This window comes from Crotalus tigris, unplaced genomic scaffold (assembly GCF_016545835.1).
Source record: "Crotalus tigris isolate CLP2741 ecotype Arizona unplaced genomic scaffold, ASM1654583v1 scf7180000023618.1514416, whole genome shotgun sequence".
Lineage (NCBI taxonomy): Eukaryota > Metazoa > Chordata > Lepidosauria > Squamata > Viperidae > Crotalus > Crotalus tigris.
In genome coordinates this window covers 1,378,344-1,395,057 of record NW_024100082.1, presented here as the reverse complement: position 1 = coordinate 1,395,057, position 16,714 = coordinate 1,378,344, and the positions used below count along the sequence as shown (strand labels likewise).

Here is a 16,714-nt window from a genome sequence, read left to right as displayed (position 1 = left end):
ATACAGGAGGCAGCATTAATACATGTAGGAGAACTGGAGCAAGAATCAGATGTTTCTCTGCAATCTACTGGAGCATGAAGCCCCTTTCATGATGGGGGGGGGAAGGAGTACATTTTCCCCTTCACTTTCATTTTAGCCCCAGGGAGTTCCTTTCTCTTTCAGTTCTTTCTTCTCCCCCCCCCCACTCCTCTTTTCTTTATTATAGTTGTATATATAATGCCAGAAGAAAACAAACACAAATCTTTCTATTGTAATGTAACCACAATATACATTCTTCCCTCCAGAACTTCATTTCTGCCTTGCATGTTTCAGATATTTTAACAAACTTACTACATTAGATTCTAGGGCAAACATACACTTAATAACTTAGCTCTCAAACTAGATCTTTTTGCATTCACCTATGGGAACAAACTTGGCAGTAGGAGTAACATAATTGCAATAATGAAAGTAAGAGATTTTAAAAATTAAAGATCAGAAATGGAGAATTTATAATAGCTCCAATTTTATCTTACAATTTGATATGTTTGCATTGTGTATAATTCCCTCATTTATTGTGAAGATACCTCATTTCAGGTCGTAAAAGAGCAGGGAAGTTGTTCTACCCTCCAGCTTGTAAAATAAGAACTTGCTTGCCTATTTAGTAATATTATTCAATTATTAACTAATCTCCTTTCAGGATCAAACCCTGACATAATAAATTATACACTATGAAAGAAACAATTGAGCATCAAGAAGACTATGAGCGCATGAGGTAAATACATCTAAAGGCAAAATAATTAACTGGAAATTATGGAGATTATAATTCAATATATCTGGAAATGGACTTTGAAGAAGAAAAATAGGAAGATTATTGACATTTTTGAACTTTGGTGTGGGAGAAGATTCCTGAAAATATCATGGACACCAAGAAAACAAATCAGTAGATCATCAATAAATGAAACCAGTATTCTCACTCAAGGCACAAATTACTAGAGTCATTATGTGAGACCTAGCTCTGTGGAGAAGGCTGTAATGCTGAGATAGGAAGAGAAGAAGTCAACCAGCAGAAAATCAGTTACAGTGGTGATTAGTGCATCGCTGGAAGATTAGAGATGGATGATTATAAGAAAAGTGTCTATTTGACTGCTAGGAAGTGCAAATGACTTGATAATACATAAGCAAGCAAGCAGTATCTGGAAGACTTAAGAAGGTGGATCTAGATTATATGGGATCCCAGAAACAAACAGAATCGATACTTCCAAGGAAAGATAGGAATTTTTATGGCATTGCGTAAATGATTTTAATTGCTAAAATAAAAAAGAGGGGAAGTTTCCAAGAGTGTGAAAATGAAACTTGAACTGTTTCTATTTTGAGGCAGTATGTAGATAAAATAATGTTTCCATTGTTTAACTCCATTATTGAAATGTAGGTATGTTCATATTTTCATTTCTCAAACATATATGTTTCTTAGTAATTTTTATCTAGATATCCATGGCTTCCTAATCAAATTGGCCAAAATACTTCATAATATGTTGAGTGGATGGTCTGATTTCTGAGAAGCATTTATTGGTTTAATTTCAGAAGACCTTCTACCATACAATATATAGGTCAGGTTTCTGGTTGCATTTTTCAAATCCTACAATATCCCTGAATACTGGGAACTTTACCAATCTATTTTTGAAATCATAGAATGAGATCTTCCTAAGAATGAGATGGCACAGTATATTTTTCCTCCAGATGGTGTCAAATACCTTGTCATCTTTAGTCACACCCTTCTTTCTGATAATTCATGAGGTTGGGCATTTGGTAGAGCAGCTTTTTAATCTGAAACTCAACCAGGAGAAGTATTGCTTGAGGCACTAACAAACAGGTTCCCCTTGCATAAGCCAAGAATTGATCCTTGATATGTTCAGCTTGGACTGCTGGGCCATCTGTCAACACAGGCTGTACCTTGTTCTCTGGCCTTGCTAGATTACCCCATAATTGCTCAAAGTACCAACAGGCAGTAAGATGGAATCATTAATTTGTAACTGATCAGTTTTCACTACCCATTTTCCATCCTCTTCATTTTAACTTCCCTTTCTATTATATCTGTCTTATGTTGATATTTCTTTTTGCCAAGAAACAACAAGCTGTATAATAGTTTTAAATCTATAATAGCTTTAAATCTGTGGATTGCTCTGAAAGAGCCTGTTTTTTAGAGTTATTAATAGGCCAAGTATCCACAGGTAGTTATATGTATGTTTCTCATTGTGTAGATCACCTGTGACGTCAAGGGAGTCATCTGGATATGTATATGCATCTGGCTGCAATAGGGAATTCTGTTCAGCTATCACCCTGTATGGGTTTATTACATGTTTATAAGTAGCACTGTGGAATATAACAAGTAAAATGTCATGTATTTCTGCAAAGTCTATATTGTTCATCTGTGTACTGATATGGATTTCAACTGCCTCTTAATATGTTCTGCACTCTCTGGAGTATTTTTCTTCTTCTAGGCTTTGCTGTTCCATAATCTGCTTTCAGCCAAAATGGTGAAAATTCAGCTCATAGTCTGGTGTTAAATTAGAATCTTGTTAAATTTCAGTAGTGTGACTATTGCTTCATATCAGAACATGAATGTCAGAGGGTTAATATCTGTCAATAAATGGAGAATCTCATGGGTTTAGGAGTTCTGTTATTCTCCTATAATACTGATTCATGATGTGGTTTTCAACAAACACTTTATTCTCAGCCATAATAGAGTATTTCAGAGTTATGCAGGTTGCAATTACCCTGTTAAATGAATATACAATTAAAAGATGATATATTGACTGTCATTCTACAGTTTTGTTTCAATACTACATTCTGCTGTTAATTCTTAGGAAACAGTTGAATTAAAAGAAACAGAATATGTTTAGTACAAATTTGATTGTGCTACTTACATAGTTCATGTAGAAACTATTTCTTAAAGTAAGAATTTGGCAATTGTTGCTACTGTTCACCATTTTCCACTTCCCATTATCAGTCTCTTTTGGAGGAAAGATAAAGGAGAACTTTCAACTGCACCTCCAAGACTCTTTTGCATCTGTGCCAAACTGTGAGAGCTCTTTGAAATGCAACAAGAGAAGTGTTAGCAATGAAGCTAGGGGGCTTTGTTTATTTAAAAAGTTTTTAACTAGTGATTTTGCTTATATTCATGTTTGGTCTTGATTTTACCATTGCAATATTGAAGGTATGTTCTGTTTGTTGAATTGTTGCTCTTGCTTTATTCTAATTTTCTGTTAGGTTTTGTAGCATGAACATGATTAATATTTAAACTTGATTTATTTTGAACCACTTTTGACATAAATCACTATTGAAAAAGTGTATCTCTAAAACAACTTAAAGGAAGAAATCATTAGTTATTGTATGATTGACATAGAACTTCAACATTTCATGGGATTTCATTGTGCTTACCTGGTTTTAACACTCTTACATTGCATATGGTATGATTTCACTAATGTTGGGGAGGAAGTGTACATTTTTGCTGAATATGTTTCATTTCATTTCAGCTCAGCAACAGAGCTCATTGATCAAGCACATTATTTAAAGGATGCTAATACTTTTGAAAAAGAAAATTCCTAGCAATGTGTAGAATGATCTGAGCTTGAATTAAGAAGTGAATTGGCTAATGCAGTTCATACTAGGTTACATGACAACCAGTTCTCTATAGCTAGCCCAGTGGGGAATGTTTTTTCTCCTGACAACCACTGTTCCTAGGAATCTCTTCCCCTTTATTTACAGTTAAGGGACACATCAGCATCTCTTTCAATTGTGTTTAAGGTTAAATACAATGTCCTTCTAACAGGCGTCTGAAATTTAGTTTGAATCTTGTCTCAAATACTAGCTTCAGACCTTGTGCTAAGCTTCACACAACATGTGTGAACATAGCCATTGGATAAAGTGACATTCTGATTAACCAGTGATATCAATATATTCCTTATCAAAGAATTGCAGTTAGGTGGTGCCATTTTTTCCAGAGAGTAAGGGAAATATATGAAGAATGAACCATTCATTTCCAAAGCTGACTTCTGAATAGATAACCACACTTAACGAGTCATTGTTATATCTTATCTACCTTTCTATGTGCCATTTCTCCTGTCATTTCAGTAAAAACAGAGAGATATGAGGCAAATTATTTATCTTTCAGGCCCTATGAGTCTTAATTTAATATCAATGGGTCATTTTATATGGAAAAGTTAGCAGAGTTAGGCTTGCTTACTTAGTGTATTTCAATTGCCTTAAATTTGCTTTATTTTTTGTCTCTCTCTAGGTGTCCCAGATTCCTGTTGAATCCTGTGAACAGTATACAACCTGTGGAGAATGTCTGAGTTCAGGAGACCCTCACTGTGGCTGGTGTGTTCTGCATCACATGTAAGTTCAGCATCAGCAAAAGATGGTTATCACAAGAGCAACTGTACACCTTTTAACTCATGCCACATGCATCCTGTTATTATTTAATAAAACCCTTTCAGTTCCTATAGGGATTTCTTAGCTCTGTGTATCACTGGACTTTCAGCAAATGTCTGTCTTGTGAAAGAAACATAAACATGGTTAAGATAATAAAGATAAAGCAACTGACTTTAGGAGTGGAAACATAAATATACAAATCTTTTAATTGAGAGAAGTATAATGCCATTTTAAAAGACTCTCTGAGCAAAATTAGTGTAATGCTGTTCGTAATGAGACTGGAGTTGTGATGTATCATTTATCCTACTAAATAAAAGGGTAGTGGAAGTGGATTTCCAACTCTTAATTACATACATACATACATACATACATACATACATACATACATACATACATACATCTTCCCTCCCTGATACAGCTGACAAAGTGAGAAAGAGCCTGTGGGCTAGAGTTTACACAACTGCCTAACATGCACACAGCCCAGGTTCGAATCTGGCTGAAGAGAGTTAAGAAGCTTGAAATAGCTATTCCAATTCTCCCTTTATTCTTTGTTAGCAATCTAAAAAAAAGTATATATATATATATATATATATATATATATATATATATATATATATATATATATATATATATATTTTCAGTAAAAAAGGAAGCGATCACCAGGAAATAAAACACCAAGGTTTTAATAAATAAAATCAAGCTTTTGATGGCTAACATCTGCCATCATCGTCAGGATACAAGCCAGCTAGTGAGGAAACCTGCTTAAAAGCATAGCCACACCTAAACTCTACGCATGGACCTTGTAACAGGTCCAAGCCGACTAATCCTTGCTTCGCTTACAGCCTTCAGTGATTCTTTCTTATAGCTCTTACTTACATCCACACAACCACCCACTTCCCCCCTCCCTTTAGTTCCTGAGTCATATAGGCAATGTGTGTTTCTCAAAATTAAAGGGTCCTCTGCACTATTGAGTTGATTCTTCTTCCTGTGTTCCTCGGGACGTTTCTCTCCTCCACTCCTCCGGCATGCATCGCACTCATTTGCATTCTTCAATCCTGTCACTCCTTCAATCCCCCCACAATCCTTGCCACCAATCTCATCCACACTTTTATTTCCCTCCACTGTTCCCAGCATATCGCATCCTCTGTGCTCCTCCTTCGTGTCATCTGGTGCAACTCTCAATCCGGTTGCCTCTCTTTCAGTCTTCTGTAATGCCGCTCTCCGGGAGCGCGTGACCACCCCCATAATGGGGCGGCTGTAAGTATTGATCTTCTGTACATCCATTGAAGGCATGTCTCTGTCTCGTTGGCTTGGTGGCTCAAACTTGCTACCCCAGTGACCATATCGGCTCCACTGTCCCCAATGGTGCCCCCGCTACAACGCACCTGGTCGCCGGTGCCTTGGAAATGGATAGGAATTCAAAAAAGGCAACACCTACTATGAGCGACGGCAGAATAACACCTTTGCTATGCAGCCACATCGATCAGAGCCACCGAGACAGAGACATGCCTTCAATGGATGTACAGAAGATCAATACTTACAGCCACCCCATTATGGGGGTGGTCACACACTCCCGGAGAGCGGCGTTACGGAAGACTGAAAGAGAAGCAACCGGATTGAGAGTTGCACCGGATGGCACGAAGGAGGAGCACGGAGGATGCGATATGCTAGGAACAGTGGGGGGAAATAAAAGTGTGGATGAGATTGGTGGCAAGGATTGTGGGGGGATTGAAGGAGTGACAGGATTGAAGAATGCAAATGAGTGCAATGCATGCCGGAGGAGTGGAGGAGAGAAACGTCCCGAGGAACACAGGAAGAAAAATCAACTCAATAGTGCAGAGGACCCTTTAATTTTGAGAAACACACGTTGCCTATATGACTCAGGAACTAAAGGGAGGGGGGAAGTGGGTGGTTGTGTGGATGTAAGTAAGAGCTATAAGAAAGAATCACTGAAGGCTGTAAGTGAAGCAAGGATTAGTCGGCTTGGACCTGTTACAAGGTCCATGCGTAGAGTTTAGGCATGGCTATGCTTATAAGCAGGTTTCCTCACTAGCTACCTTGTATTCTGACAATGATGGCAGGTGCTAGCCATTGAAAGCTAGGTGGATGTAAGTAAGAGCTAAAAGAAAGAATCACTGAAGGCTGTAAGTGAAGTAAGGATTAGTTGGCTTGAACCTGTTACAAGGTCCATGCGTAGAATTTAGGTGTGGCTATGCTTATAAGCAGGTTTCCTCACTAGCTGGCTTGTATCCTGACGATGATGGCAGATGTTAGCCATCGAAAGCTTGATTTTATTTATTAAAACCTTGGTGTTTTATTTCCTGGTGATCGCTTCCTTTTTTACTGAAATGTATGTACCCAGGAATCGCTATTCTTCAATTTTTAATGTAATTTTATATATATATGTGTGTGTGTGTGTGTGTGTGTGTGTGTGTGTGTGTGTGTGTGTGTTTGGTTATTCGGGTTTTCTCCCACGTAAAATTAGAAGTGTCTTGGCGACGTTTCGACGAAGTCCCATTCATCATCTTCAGGCTGGTATTTTCGGCTTTGTGCTTCTAGGAGCAATGTGTGATTGTAGCTGTTTCTTCCTTTTAACTGCCAGTGGGGTTATGAACTGATTGGGTGGGAGCTTGGCTGTGTTCTGATTAGGTGGAGGTGTGTTCTGATTGGTTAGGTGCTTGGTTGTGCTCTGATTGATGGGGAGTTGGCTGTGCTCTGATTGTCTGGGAGAGTGTTCTGTTTGGGTGGGGGCTTTGTTGTGCTCAGGTTAGTCTAAGTTGCAGGGGGATTTGAGATGGTGAGCTGCGTTGCTGTTGTTTGGCTTTGCATTCGTGGTCATGCCTCATCTTCATGGGGGTATCAATTTGCTTCATGTATGGATTGGAGGGGTTTAAAGTGGCTAATGATGCAGCTGTGGCCTGGCTTCTGGTTTGTGGTCATGCCTCATCAGTGTGGGTTTGGGTTTGCTTTTTGTATGGATGTGTTGTGGTGACATCCTATGTGGTTTTCGTGAGTGTGGGTCTGGTGTCAATCTTTTTGTTAGGGACTCGTTTGTCAATAAGGGCGGGTTTCCAAATGGCTGGTAGGAATATAATCCCATAATATATATATATATATATATATATATATATATATATATATATATATATATATATATACACACACACACACACACACACTATGGGAAGAGTTACTATATACTCTTCCCATAGTATACTATACTGGAAGGGGGGTGATGTAAAGCGCGATGCAGATCCTGGTGAAATGCACACGCTACTATTCACCCCAGCTAGTAATGCTGCCTTCCGAGATTGTGTGAATAATCACGCTTTACATCACACCCCTTCCGGGGGAGAAGCAAGGAGAGCCGACCCACTGGAGTTTGCAAGCAACCACCTTTGGGGATTTTGACGGCCTCGATGATTGGCCAACATGATTTACAGTCCAACCCCCACAATGGGTTGGCAGCTGTTCAAAAAAAAGGGAGAACAACTGTTACGGAACTTAGCAAGGCTGGAAAAGCTGGGAAAGTGGTGCGTGGGGGAGCACCATGCAGTGAAAGCACAAGTACATTACCCAGAGTGAGGCTTCGTTGTAAAAAACATCATGATGTTAAGGGTAGATGTCAGAATGGTGGAGAAGGGGAGGGCCATAAACTCATGGAGAGTTCAAAGGAAGAGAGAAGGGGGAGATGACTTAGTGGTGGGGATGACATCTCGAGTTGGAATAAGATCGAGGATCCTCCTAGACCACGGATACGGATGAGTGGAGAGTCGGAGGCTTGTTTAAACTCTGATGAGGGACGTGTGATACAAGTAGATGAGTCACTCAATCATGCAGCAATTGCAGGGAATGCTATGATTGGCCAACCTGGACCTATTACACGGTCCAGGAGTCGAGCGCAGGCGTTAACTTACATATAAATGTTTACTCCCATTGATTTGTGTACGCCCTGATGAAGTTGGCAGGAGCCAACGAAAGCTAGGTTGCTAATTTTTAAACTTTTAATGTTTTTATTTAAAATTTCTGTTTTATATTAAAACTTTTAATGTTTTAACTTTTCCTGGTGATCATATTTTATTCTCACCATATATATATATATATATATATATATATATATATATATTAGTATTTTTACTATAAAGTAAATGTTTTATTTTAACATATGCAAGAAGCAATCATTATCTCTAGAAAAATCCATTTCAGGCTGAATTTGTAATTGCAGTTTCCTTCCTCATACTTTGTTTTGTACTCTTTTCCACAAAGCAAGCTAATACACACACCTGCCAAGAGACTTTCTTGGCATCAGTCACTTCTTTTCAACTGTAACTTAATAGAATCACTGCTTAAATACCCCTTAGAATTTCAGAAAGGCTAGACACTTCAACCTCCTATTTAAACCTTCTAAAGCAATGAAATTGCCCAGGCTTGCTAGCCTAAGTGTTCTCTCCCGAGCTTGATAGTGTCTCTTAAGACAAAGGAAAAAGGTTTTCTAGGCAAGCCTTTAAGAGGATCTGAGGAAGATGTGCCACTGAATTATTGAAGTGCTTAGCTCTTCTTTTTGCCTTCATGACCATGTTTCTTTAAGCAGAACAAGTCTTCAAAATCTAAAAGAGGGAGATGTCAGGAATTCACTTAAGAGAAGAAAGAGGATTTTTCTATTTATTTAATTTTAGTTCCCACCCCCACAACACTATTAAATGTCGAGACAGAGGGGACCAACAAAATAGTAAGTGTCCAAAGGATTCTGCAACAGATGTTGGAAGAGGGATAAGGAAATAGTGGAGGAAAGCTCTGATATAATAAGCTAATTGGATCAACACCCCACATGCAGCAGGTTTAGTTCAATGCCGCAATGTGTCAGAAGGCATTTCATCATTGGATTTTTATTACCCTCTCCTTTTTTTTTAAAAAAAAAAGAAGGCAATATTGCTCCTTATGCCACTTTTTATTACCATCTTGTACTCAAAATAAAACAATATACAGATTGCTTTTTTTAAAAAGCCTCAGATTCCTTTTTGCATTAAAAACAGTTTCTTAAAGATCTTACATGAACACAAAAGACCAAAGTATCTTATTTTGCACAGTGGCTTAATAGAAGCTCAACAGAAAGAAACCCAGCATATTTTTGTCCACCTTCTTTTTTTTGTAACTCTTAAAGTATCAATATCTTTTTTGGTGAACATACTACAAAAAAGATGTTGAGACTTTGGAAAAAGTGCAAAGAAGAACAAGTAAGGTGTTTGAGGGCCTTGAGACAAAAATATATAAACAACAGTTTCAGGAATTGGGTTTGGCTAGTCTAGAGAAAAGAAGGACTGGGAGTGGGCACATGATAGCAGTATTCCAGTATTTGAGGGGCTGCCACAAAGAGGAGGGGCTCAACTTATTTTCCAAAGGACCAGAAGGCAAGACAAGAAACAATGGATGGAAACTAATCAAGGAGAGAAGCAACCTGGAATTAAGGAGAAACTTTCTAATAGTGAGAACAATTAACCAGTGAAACAGCTTGTTCTCTCAGAAGTTGTAGGTGCTTCATCATTGGAGATTTTTAACAAAAGACTGGACAGCCATCTATCTGAAATGGTATAGAGTCTCGTCCTTGAGCAGGGAGTTGGACTAGAAGACCTCCAAGATACCTTCCAGCTCTATTCTGATTGATAAGGTTCACAAGCTTATTAAAGAGTACATTGTAGTTTGCATGTTTGCTTAAGTGCCTCCCTGAGGAAAAGGTCTAGATTTTTAGAAGTGACATTTCTTGAGATTTTGCACTATTCCTGTTGCCAGGATTCTATAAATATAAGACAACAGTCTCAAGACTATTTGAGAGTTCATAATTAGCAAGGATTTATCATATAAAGAAGAGCATGTGGCTCACATAGTTAGGACACCGAGTTGGAGGTTAGCAAGACCATGTTTGAGACCCATGTGCTGCCATGGGGTGGGGTGAGCTCTCATCCTTCACTCCAGCTCCTAACAGGGACATGAAAGAATCCCCCAAGTGGGCATTCTCTGAGCAACGGTGATGTCACAGACTAATCTTTTCCACCCAGAAGCACCTCAATATTTCTGATACAAGTGCAACGTGATCATATAATGACAAATATATTTTGTATTCCTCCTGATCATATACTGTATATTATTATTTGTTTTTTTCTTTCCCAGTCATCTCAGCCATAGAGATATGCCAAGGGAATGTGTTTCTTCCTCTTCATACTATATAGAAAAATGCCTATTTTTTGTAAATAAATTTGCACTCATGAAATGCTCTGTGGTTTATTTTATTTCATTTTCATCTGACAGATCTTGTTTCAAAATGAAGAGCCCCCAGTTGTACAAGGGACTTTCATGTAGATCCCTTCTGAGTGTTTCCAGAGCAGGACATTTTAAATATGCCTTTATATTTGTTTTGAGCAAATAATCAGGAAAACTTGTAGTCTTAGTACAGTCTATATCTCTGCAAGCTTGCAAATGGTGTGTCATTAATAACATTAATTATTCAGCTTGGGAGACTAAACTTCTCAGTTAAAGTGAAAGGCACTAGCACTGTGCAGTGTTTTGGATTTGGTGTGGCAGAGATACATAGCACCTTTCAGCATTCCTTTAAATTGTGTCTCTTTTGGGGATCTCATTGCAGCAGGAAGTGCAGGAAAAGATACATTTGGTTTAAGCACTTGCTTAAAGTATCCAACACCTAGAAAGCTAGTTTATGATGTAAATTTTTGCCTTAAAATTCAAACGGGATGGAAGTTTTGATCCTCATTTTCTTCTGTTCATTTTTATCTCACAGTGGCTTGTACTCATGAGAAGATTGCTAAAGAATCTCCTTCATCCTATGATTTCTATAACTAGCATTGTCTCCAGATCTATTTATCTCTGTTAAAGAGGTTGCCATAAATAGTATGATGAAAACAGTTAATGAGCAAGTCAAGAGATAAAGACTCCACCCAAGAACTCACAGTTTAGAGCAATCCTGCAGATTTGCTTAAAGCGCAATAATTCTTTTCCTGGGCAGCATTTATATTTTGGTAGTTATTCAAGTAGGGGAGGAAAGGGAATAGCTGTATCATTTGCCAGATATTTCTGGGGCTGGTTGCAAAGAAAAAATTGTTGGCGCCTCCCCTCCTTCTTCCATCTACCAAATGGTATTTCTAAGTTAAAAGCAAATGGATTTTTAGTAATAAAGATTCCTGTTTTTGTGATCTATTCTTGTCACCTCATCTGGAGGAAGTTTGTCATGGGGAGATTAAGATTCTTTGTTGAGCAGACAGCATGTCTGCTAATGTAGATGTTTTATCTGAGCCTGAATCTAACTGTACCAAATGGAAGAGAGGGAAAACAGTAGAACTGGCTCTTGCAGTCTGCCTCCTTTTCATTAAATGTGGGCTCAGCAATAAGTGAAAAACAAAATCTCAGCATATCAATTATACAAACAATTGTCAGAACTAATCCTTCCATTCTCCTTTCCCATCAGCCAACCAGAATTGATGAAGCTTCTTGGATGAAAAGCAAAATATCTTTATCTTCCTCAAAGGAAAAAAAATAGTGCAGTAAAGAAAAAGCGCCTTTGAAATATGCAAACAATTGTTTCCAGAAAAATGTGCTAAGAGCTACATTGCAGTCTTCTCCATTGGACTTCAGTTCCCATGAGTTATGCTAACTAGTGGTTAGGGGAAGGGGTCCAGTATATCTGAAGGGCACTTGATTAGAGAAGATAATTCAAGTGGCATTCGGGATTTACCCAAAACTTCAGCATATTCAATATAGATTTTGAGGCAGATTGCTGAAAAAGGAGAAACATTAGGACCCAGTGGACTTCTAAATAACCTGTTCCTGCAACACACTACAGAAAAATAATTTATCAAATTGGGAGAAGGCAACCCCATCTTTGCTTTTATATTTTATATATTATTATATCTATTTTATCCTTAATCCAGTACATCAATTTTATATTCATTTACTTTTAACATAATCACTTTTTTCTAAAAATACAACAAAAATTTCCCTCTTCCCATATTTCATTTTTTATTTGTAAACGCCAATAAATCCTCATCATTAAGTCCTGGTCATCAAAAGTCCACTAAGTGTTACAAAAAATCATAACATACATGTTTTAACCATGATCAAATAACCAAACTTTATATTATTTTGCTTTTAACAATCTTGATTTTATTAAATTAAAATTAATTAATTTTAAATAATGTCCAAGCTGTTGATTCTTTTTCTTTATCACTTTGTCTATTCTCAAAACTCCTTCAAAACATTAATAACTCTCACTTGTAAATCCAAAACAAGTAGGTTATCCAAGTCTGCCTGATTACTTGTATGTCCCTTTTAATTATTAAGACATAAGCTGGTAGTATTTATAAATCCAGTATAATTGTTATGAGCCACAATTCAGAGTGTAACACTGACCTTCAATCTGATGTTGCTTCAGCTGAATCTGTGCTTCAGAATTGTCAACCTCAGGAATCAGTAAGTTGGGACTGAATTGAGGTTGATCTCCTGTTCACTGGAGCAGTGAGGTGACAAGGCACAACTTCCAAGGCCCAGGTCTAGGCATGTAGAGAAGCAAGCAGAGCAATGTTCCTCAGTGATGTTTCTTCTGAAACAATGGGCAATGCATGAGTAACTGTAGCCAGCTGATTGCAGACAGATTTAGTTAGGTCCTATGCTTGTATTCCTTGTTGGAAACAACTGTTTAGCTAACTAGATCTTGAACTGTGTTCCTACTTATTGTTTGTGATTCTTGACCCTTGGACTTGTTGACTACCTATTTTTGCAATCTGTAATTTTTGGAAACATCTCTGGGCTATGCTATTGCTTCTTGGATTGTATTTGACTCACTTCAGGTGAGCATTCTTTACTAGGCATTTGAATTACATTATTATCTGTTGTTATCTGCCTAAGCAGCAGTAAATATTCCTGCTTCTAAAATACAGTACTTTGTGCAACAACCTTAGAATAGAACAGTAACATCTTGTTCCATATCATTCTTGTAGCTTGTTTTTATACCTGCGTTCAAATCATTCTTAGGCTAAATTTTGTCCGGTGAAATCTGTTCCTCTTCTCTTTAAGTCCCATTTTTATTGCAGAAGACAATTTTCACAAACTTCTGCATGGAAGTTCCAAAATATCCTTGAAGTTTTTCACAAGATTATTTTGTTCCACTCTTATTAGTTGGTCTCTTCTTCTTTAATTATAATTTTATTCTTTCTGGTTCCTTCTAGAGTTCAACCTTCAAAATTGCCTCTTATGTTTTTCTCTAATCAACATTTTCCCATGCGTTTTGTTATAATTTCAATTTTTTCAATATTTTATATAAAATTCAAAATAATCCATGAAAAATTCTTGTAATTAATTTCAAAATATTAATTCAACTTTGGCTGATCCTTTATCAATTTATAATTCTCCAAAATCAATATTCTAATCACCCTTTTGCTGTTTATTCCAAAATAATCCTTTCAGTACCTAGAAACTTTTTTCAGAAAGAATGGAAGGAGACACACCAAGTGTGATAAGCCTTGCCTTTCCGAAGGATCTTAATATCCTAAAAGCAATTTAAAAACCAACTTCCAAAAATGATTAAGAGAGGAAATATGTGATCCTAGTGCTTGTTTGAAGGCTCTGAACTGTGGTTGGGCAAGATTTTGGTCCTTCTACTCCTACAGCTCTAAGCATTCTAGAGACTGCTATTTTATGGAAGAGCAACTGAGATGATTAAAGACCTGGGGACTAAAACATAAGAAGAATGGTTGCAGGATTTGGGTATGGCTAGTCTAGAGAAAAGAAGGACTGGGGGGAGGGGACATTATAGCAGTATTTGAGAGGTTGCCACAAAGAGGTGGGGGTCAACTTATTTTCCAAAACATTAGAGGGCAGGACAAGAAAAAATGGATAGAAACTAATCAAGGAGAGAATTAAGGAGAAAATTCTTAACAATGAAGACAATTAACCACTAGAGAAGCTTGCCTTCAGATATTGTGGGTGCTTCATCACTGGATGTTTTTAAGAAGAGACTGAACAGCCACTTGTCTGAAATGGTATAGGGTCTCCTGCTTGAGCAGGGGCTTGGACTAGAAGACCTCCAAGGTCCCTTCCAGCTCTATTCTGATTCATTGGTCTTCTTGCAGCCTACACTGCAATTCTGCATAGGGGCCTAATAGCTGGTCAAATGAACAAAGTTACTTGGAAGTTATTACATCTACGAAATGGTTAGCAGACCTTTATGAGCATTCCAAGAATGCAGAGTTGCTACAGCCAACAACATGTAATCTTTCTCTTCTGCAAACTGGTAAAGACTGAAGACCATAGAAGCAACTCAGTAAAAGGGTGCAATTATAAGGCTACCTCAAATTTTATCAATACCTACTGAAAAAAAGGCTGGATGGTATTATATAGGTGCAGGTGTAGGATAATAACACATTAAGCCCTGAGTAAAAGAAACAGAACTTCCAGTCCTTAAAATTTAATGGTTAAGGAAATAACAATGGTAGTACTGCCTTTATGCTGCCCTATTGCTGCAGTTAAAAATAAAAATAAAAAAAAGGAAAATTGTTAAAGTATTATCACTTTTTACTATGAAATTGTCACTGGGTATATTGATATAATTAGGCATAGATAGTTGTATATATTTAACAAATCAGAAATACATATTTTATATAATAAACCAACGTTTTGTAACTATCAAAGGAAAGCATTCAAACCCCTGATCTGTGGCATATATCATAACTTAATTGGAACCTTCTCACCATCCACTTTCCTTTTTTTTTTTTTTTCTTAGCTCTCTTTTTTTATGACAGTACCATCTCTAACCTAATACTGTGTTTGGTGCTGGATCTTTTAGTCAAGCCTCACCATATACATTACTTTATATCCTGCTTCATAGGGCTGATTGGATAGCATTACTTCTAGCAGTTTCTCAGAGTTAACTCTTCATGAGTGCAGTGACCTCTTAACCTCTCATAATGAAGGAAATGGAAAGAAGAAAGAGGGATTAGCCTTTTCTCTACATTTTTCTTTATCTTGATAGATTTGAAGAGTTTCAGTCCTCTCTGGGGTCTTTCTGCAATGAAATGATTTTGGTGATGAGCCAGGTGTCCAATGCATGCCAGCTGCAGAGCTCATAACTCAGCTTGTGACATGTGATGGCTTCTAATCAAGGAGGCAGTGGGGGAGAAAGACAGCACCTGAGTAATTCAGGTGTGAATCTAATGCATTCAATGTGGAGGGAAGAAATCCGGGCTTCAAGACCCTTCACCTTTATGAGAAAGAGTTTAATTAACCATAGATTTGCTTTTAATTAAAAAGTAGCTAGTGTACTGCTTTCCTTTTTTTTAAAAAAAAAGTATGACTAGTGGATCAAATGCTTAGGAATGATGATTGGCCATTTGAAGGCAAGAACCAATTGCATCTATTCAATTTCATGACTAAGAACTTGTTTTCAAGCAATTAACACACAAAATTTGCAGAATGCGATAATGATCCAGCTTCAACACGGATAATCTTTCAAAATGTGATTATCTCTCTGGAAAATCTGTTCCCAGCTAAGGGTGCCAACGTCTTTAGAGAATAACTGCCTTAGAGCCTGAAAGCCTTAAAATCACTTGCTTCCTTTCCATCTATTTTCTCTGTTGAAAATAGCTATAACTCATGTACCAGATCTGGATTCATGTTCATAAAGAGAAGTTTATGTATTAAACAATTGAATTTCTCTTCACTAGAGGAAGGTAACATTTTTGCATGTGGGCCCATGTGTGTTTATTTTGGTGAAGGCAGAATGTTTATACAAAATTTCTTCTTTTCTTTTGAAGAGAAAAGGGAAGGATAACAGAGGTAGGATTGAAGAGATCTATCTTATAGTGTTTGTTTTATAGTTTGTGTTAGTTATAAAGTTGCTGTTGTTTCATCAGCATGATGTTTGGAAGAATTGCAAAAAGTGGGATAGGTTGCCCACTCCTGCCCTAAAATTCAACAAAGTTTTGAACCAGAATCTATTTAAACTTGGAGAGTGCCACTGTATTTCCATAGAATTAGAAAAACAAGCAAGCCATCAACCTGATGGTAGCTAGGGTCTTTAATAAAGTCAGCATATTCTAGCAGAAAGATCTACCCAGCTATGAAGCTTAAATATCCATGTATGTCTGAGATATGGTATGTACAATATAAAAATAGTTATTACTTAACTTTGATGTCTTGAAAACTGTTCCCTTAATTAGCTTAACTCTGATTAAAGCTCTATAGGAACAACTGGAGCAAATAAAAATAAAGATACAATCTGACTCTATAGCGACCTTTGCTGGTC

The 16,714-nt window shown here is 37.3% G+C and overlaps 1 protein-coding gene across 2 annotated transcripts in view; it reads left to right on the top strand.

Moving 5' to 3' along the window:
• PLXNA2 (plexin A2) overlaps nt 1–16,714 on the top strand; it is a 275,925-nt gene that overhangs the window by 68,484 nt on the left and 190,727 nt on the right. For both annotated transcript variants that reach the window (XM_039320077.1, XM_039320076.1), the window contains exon 2: nt 4,274–4,374. In XM_039320077.1, the coding sequence (XP_039176011.1) occupies nt 4,274–4,374 (101 nt within the window). The remainder of the gene's footprint in view (nt 1–4,273; nt 4,375–16,714) is intronic.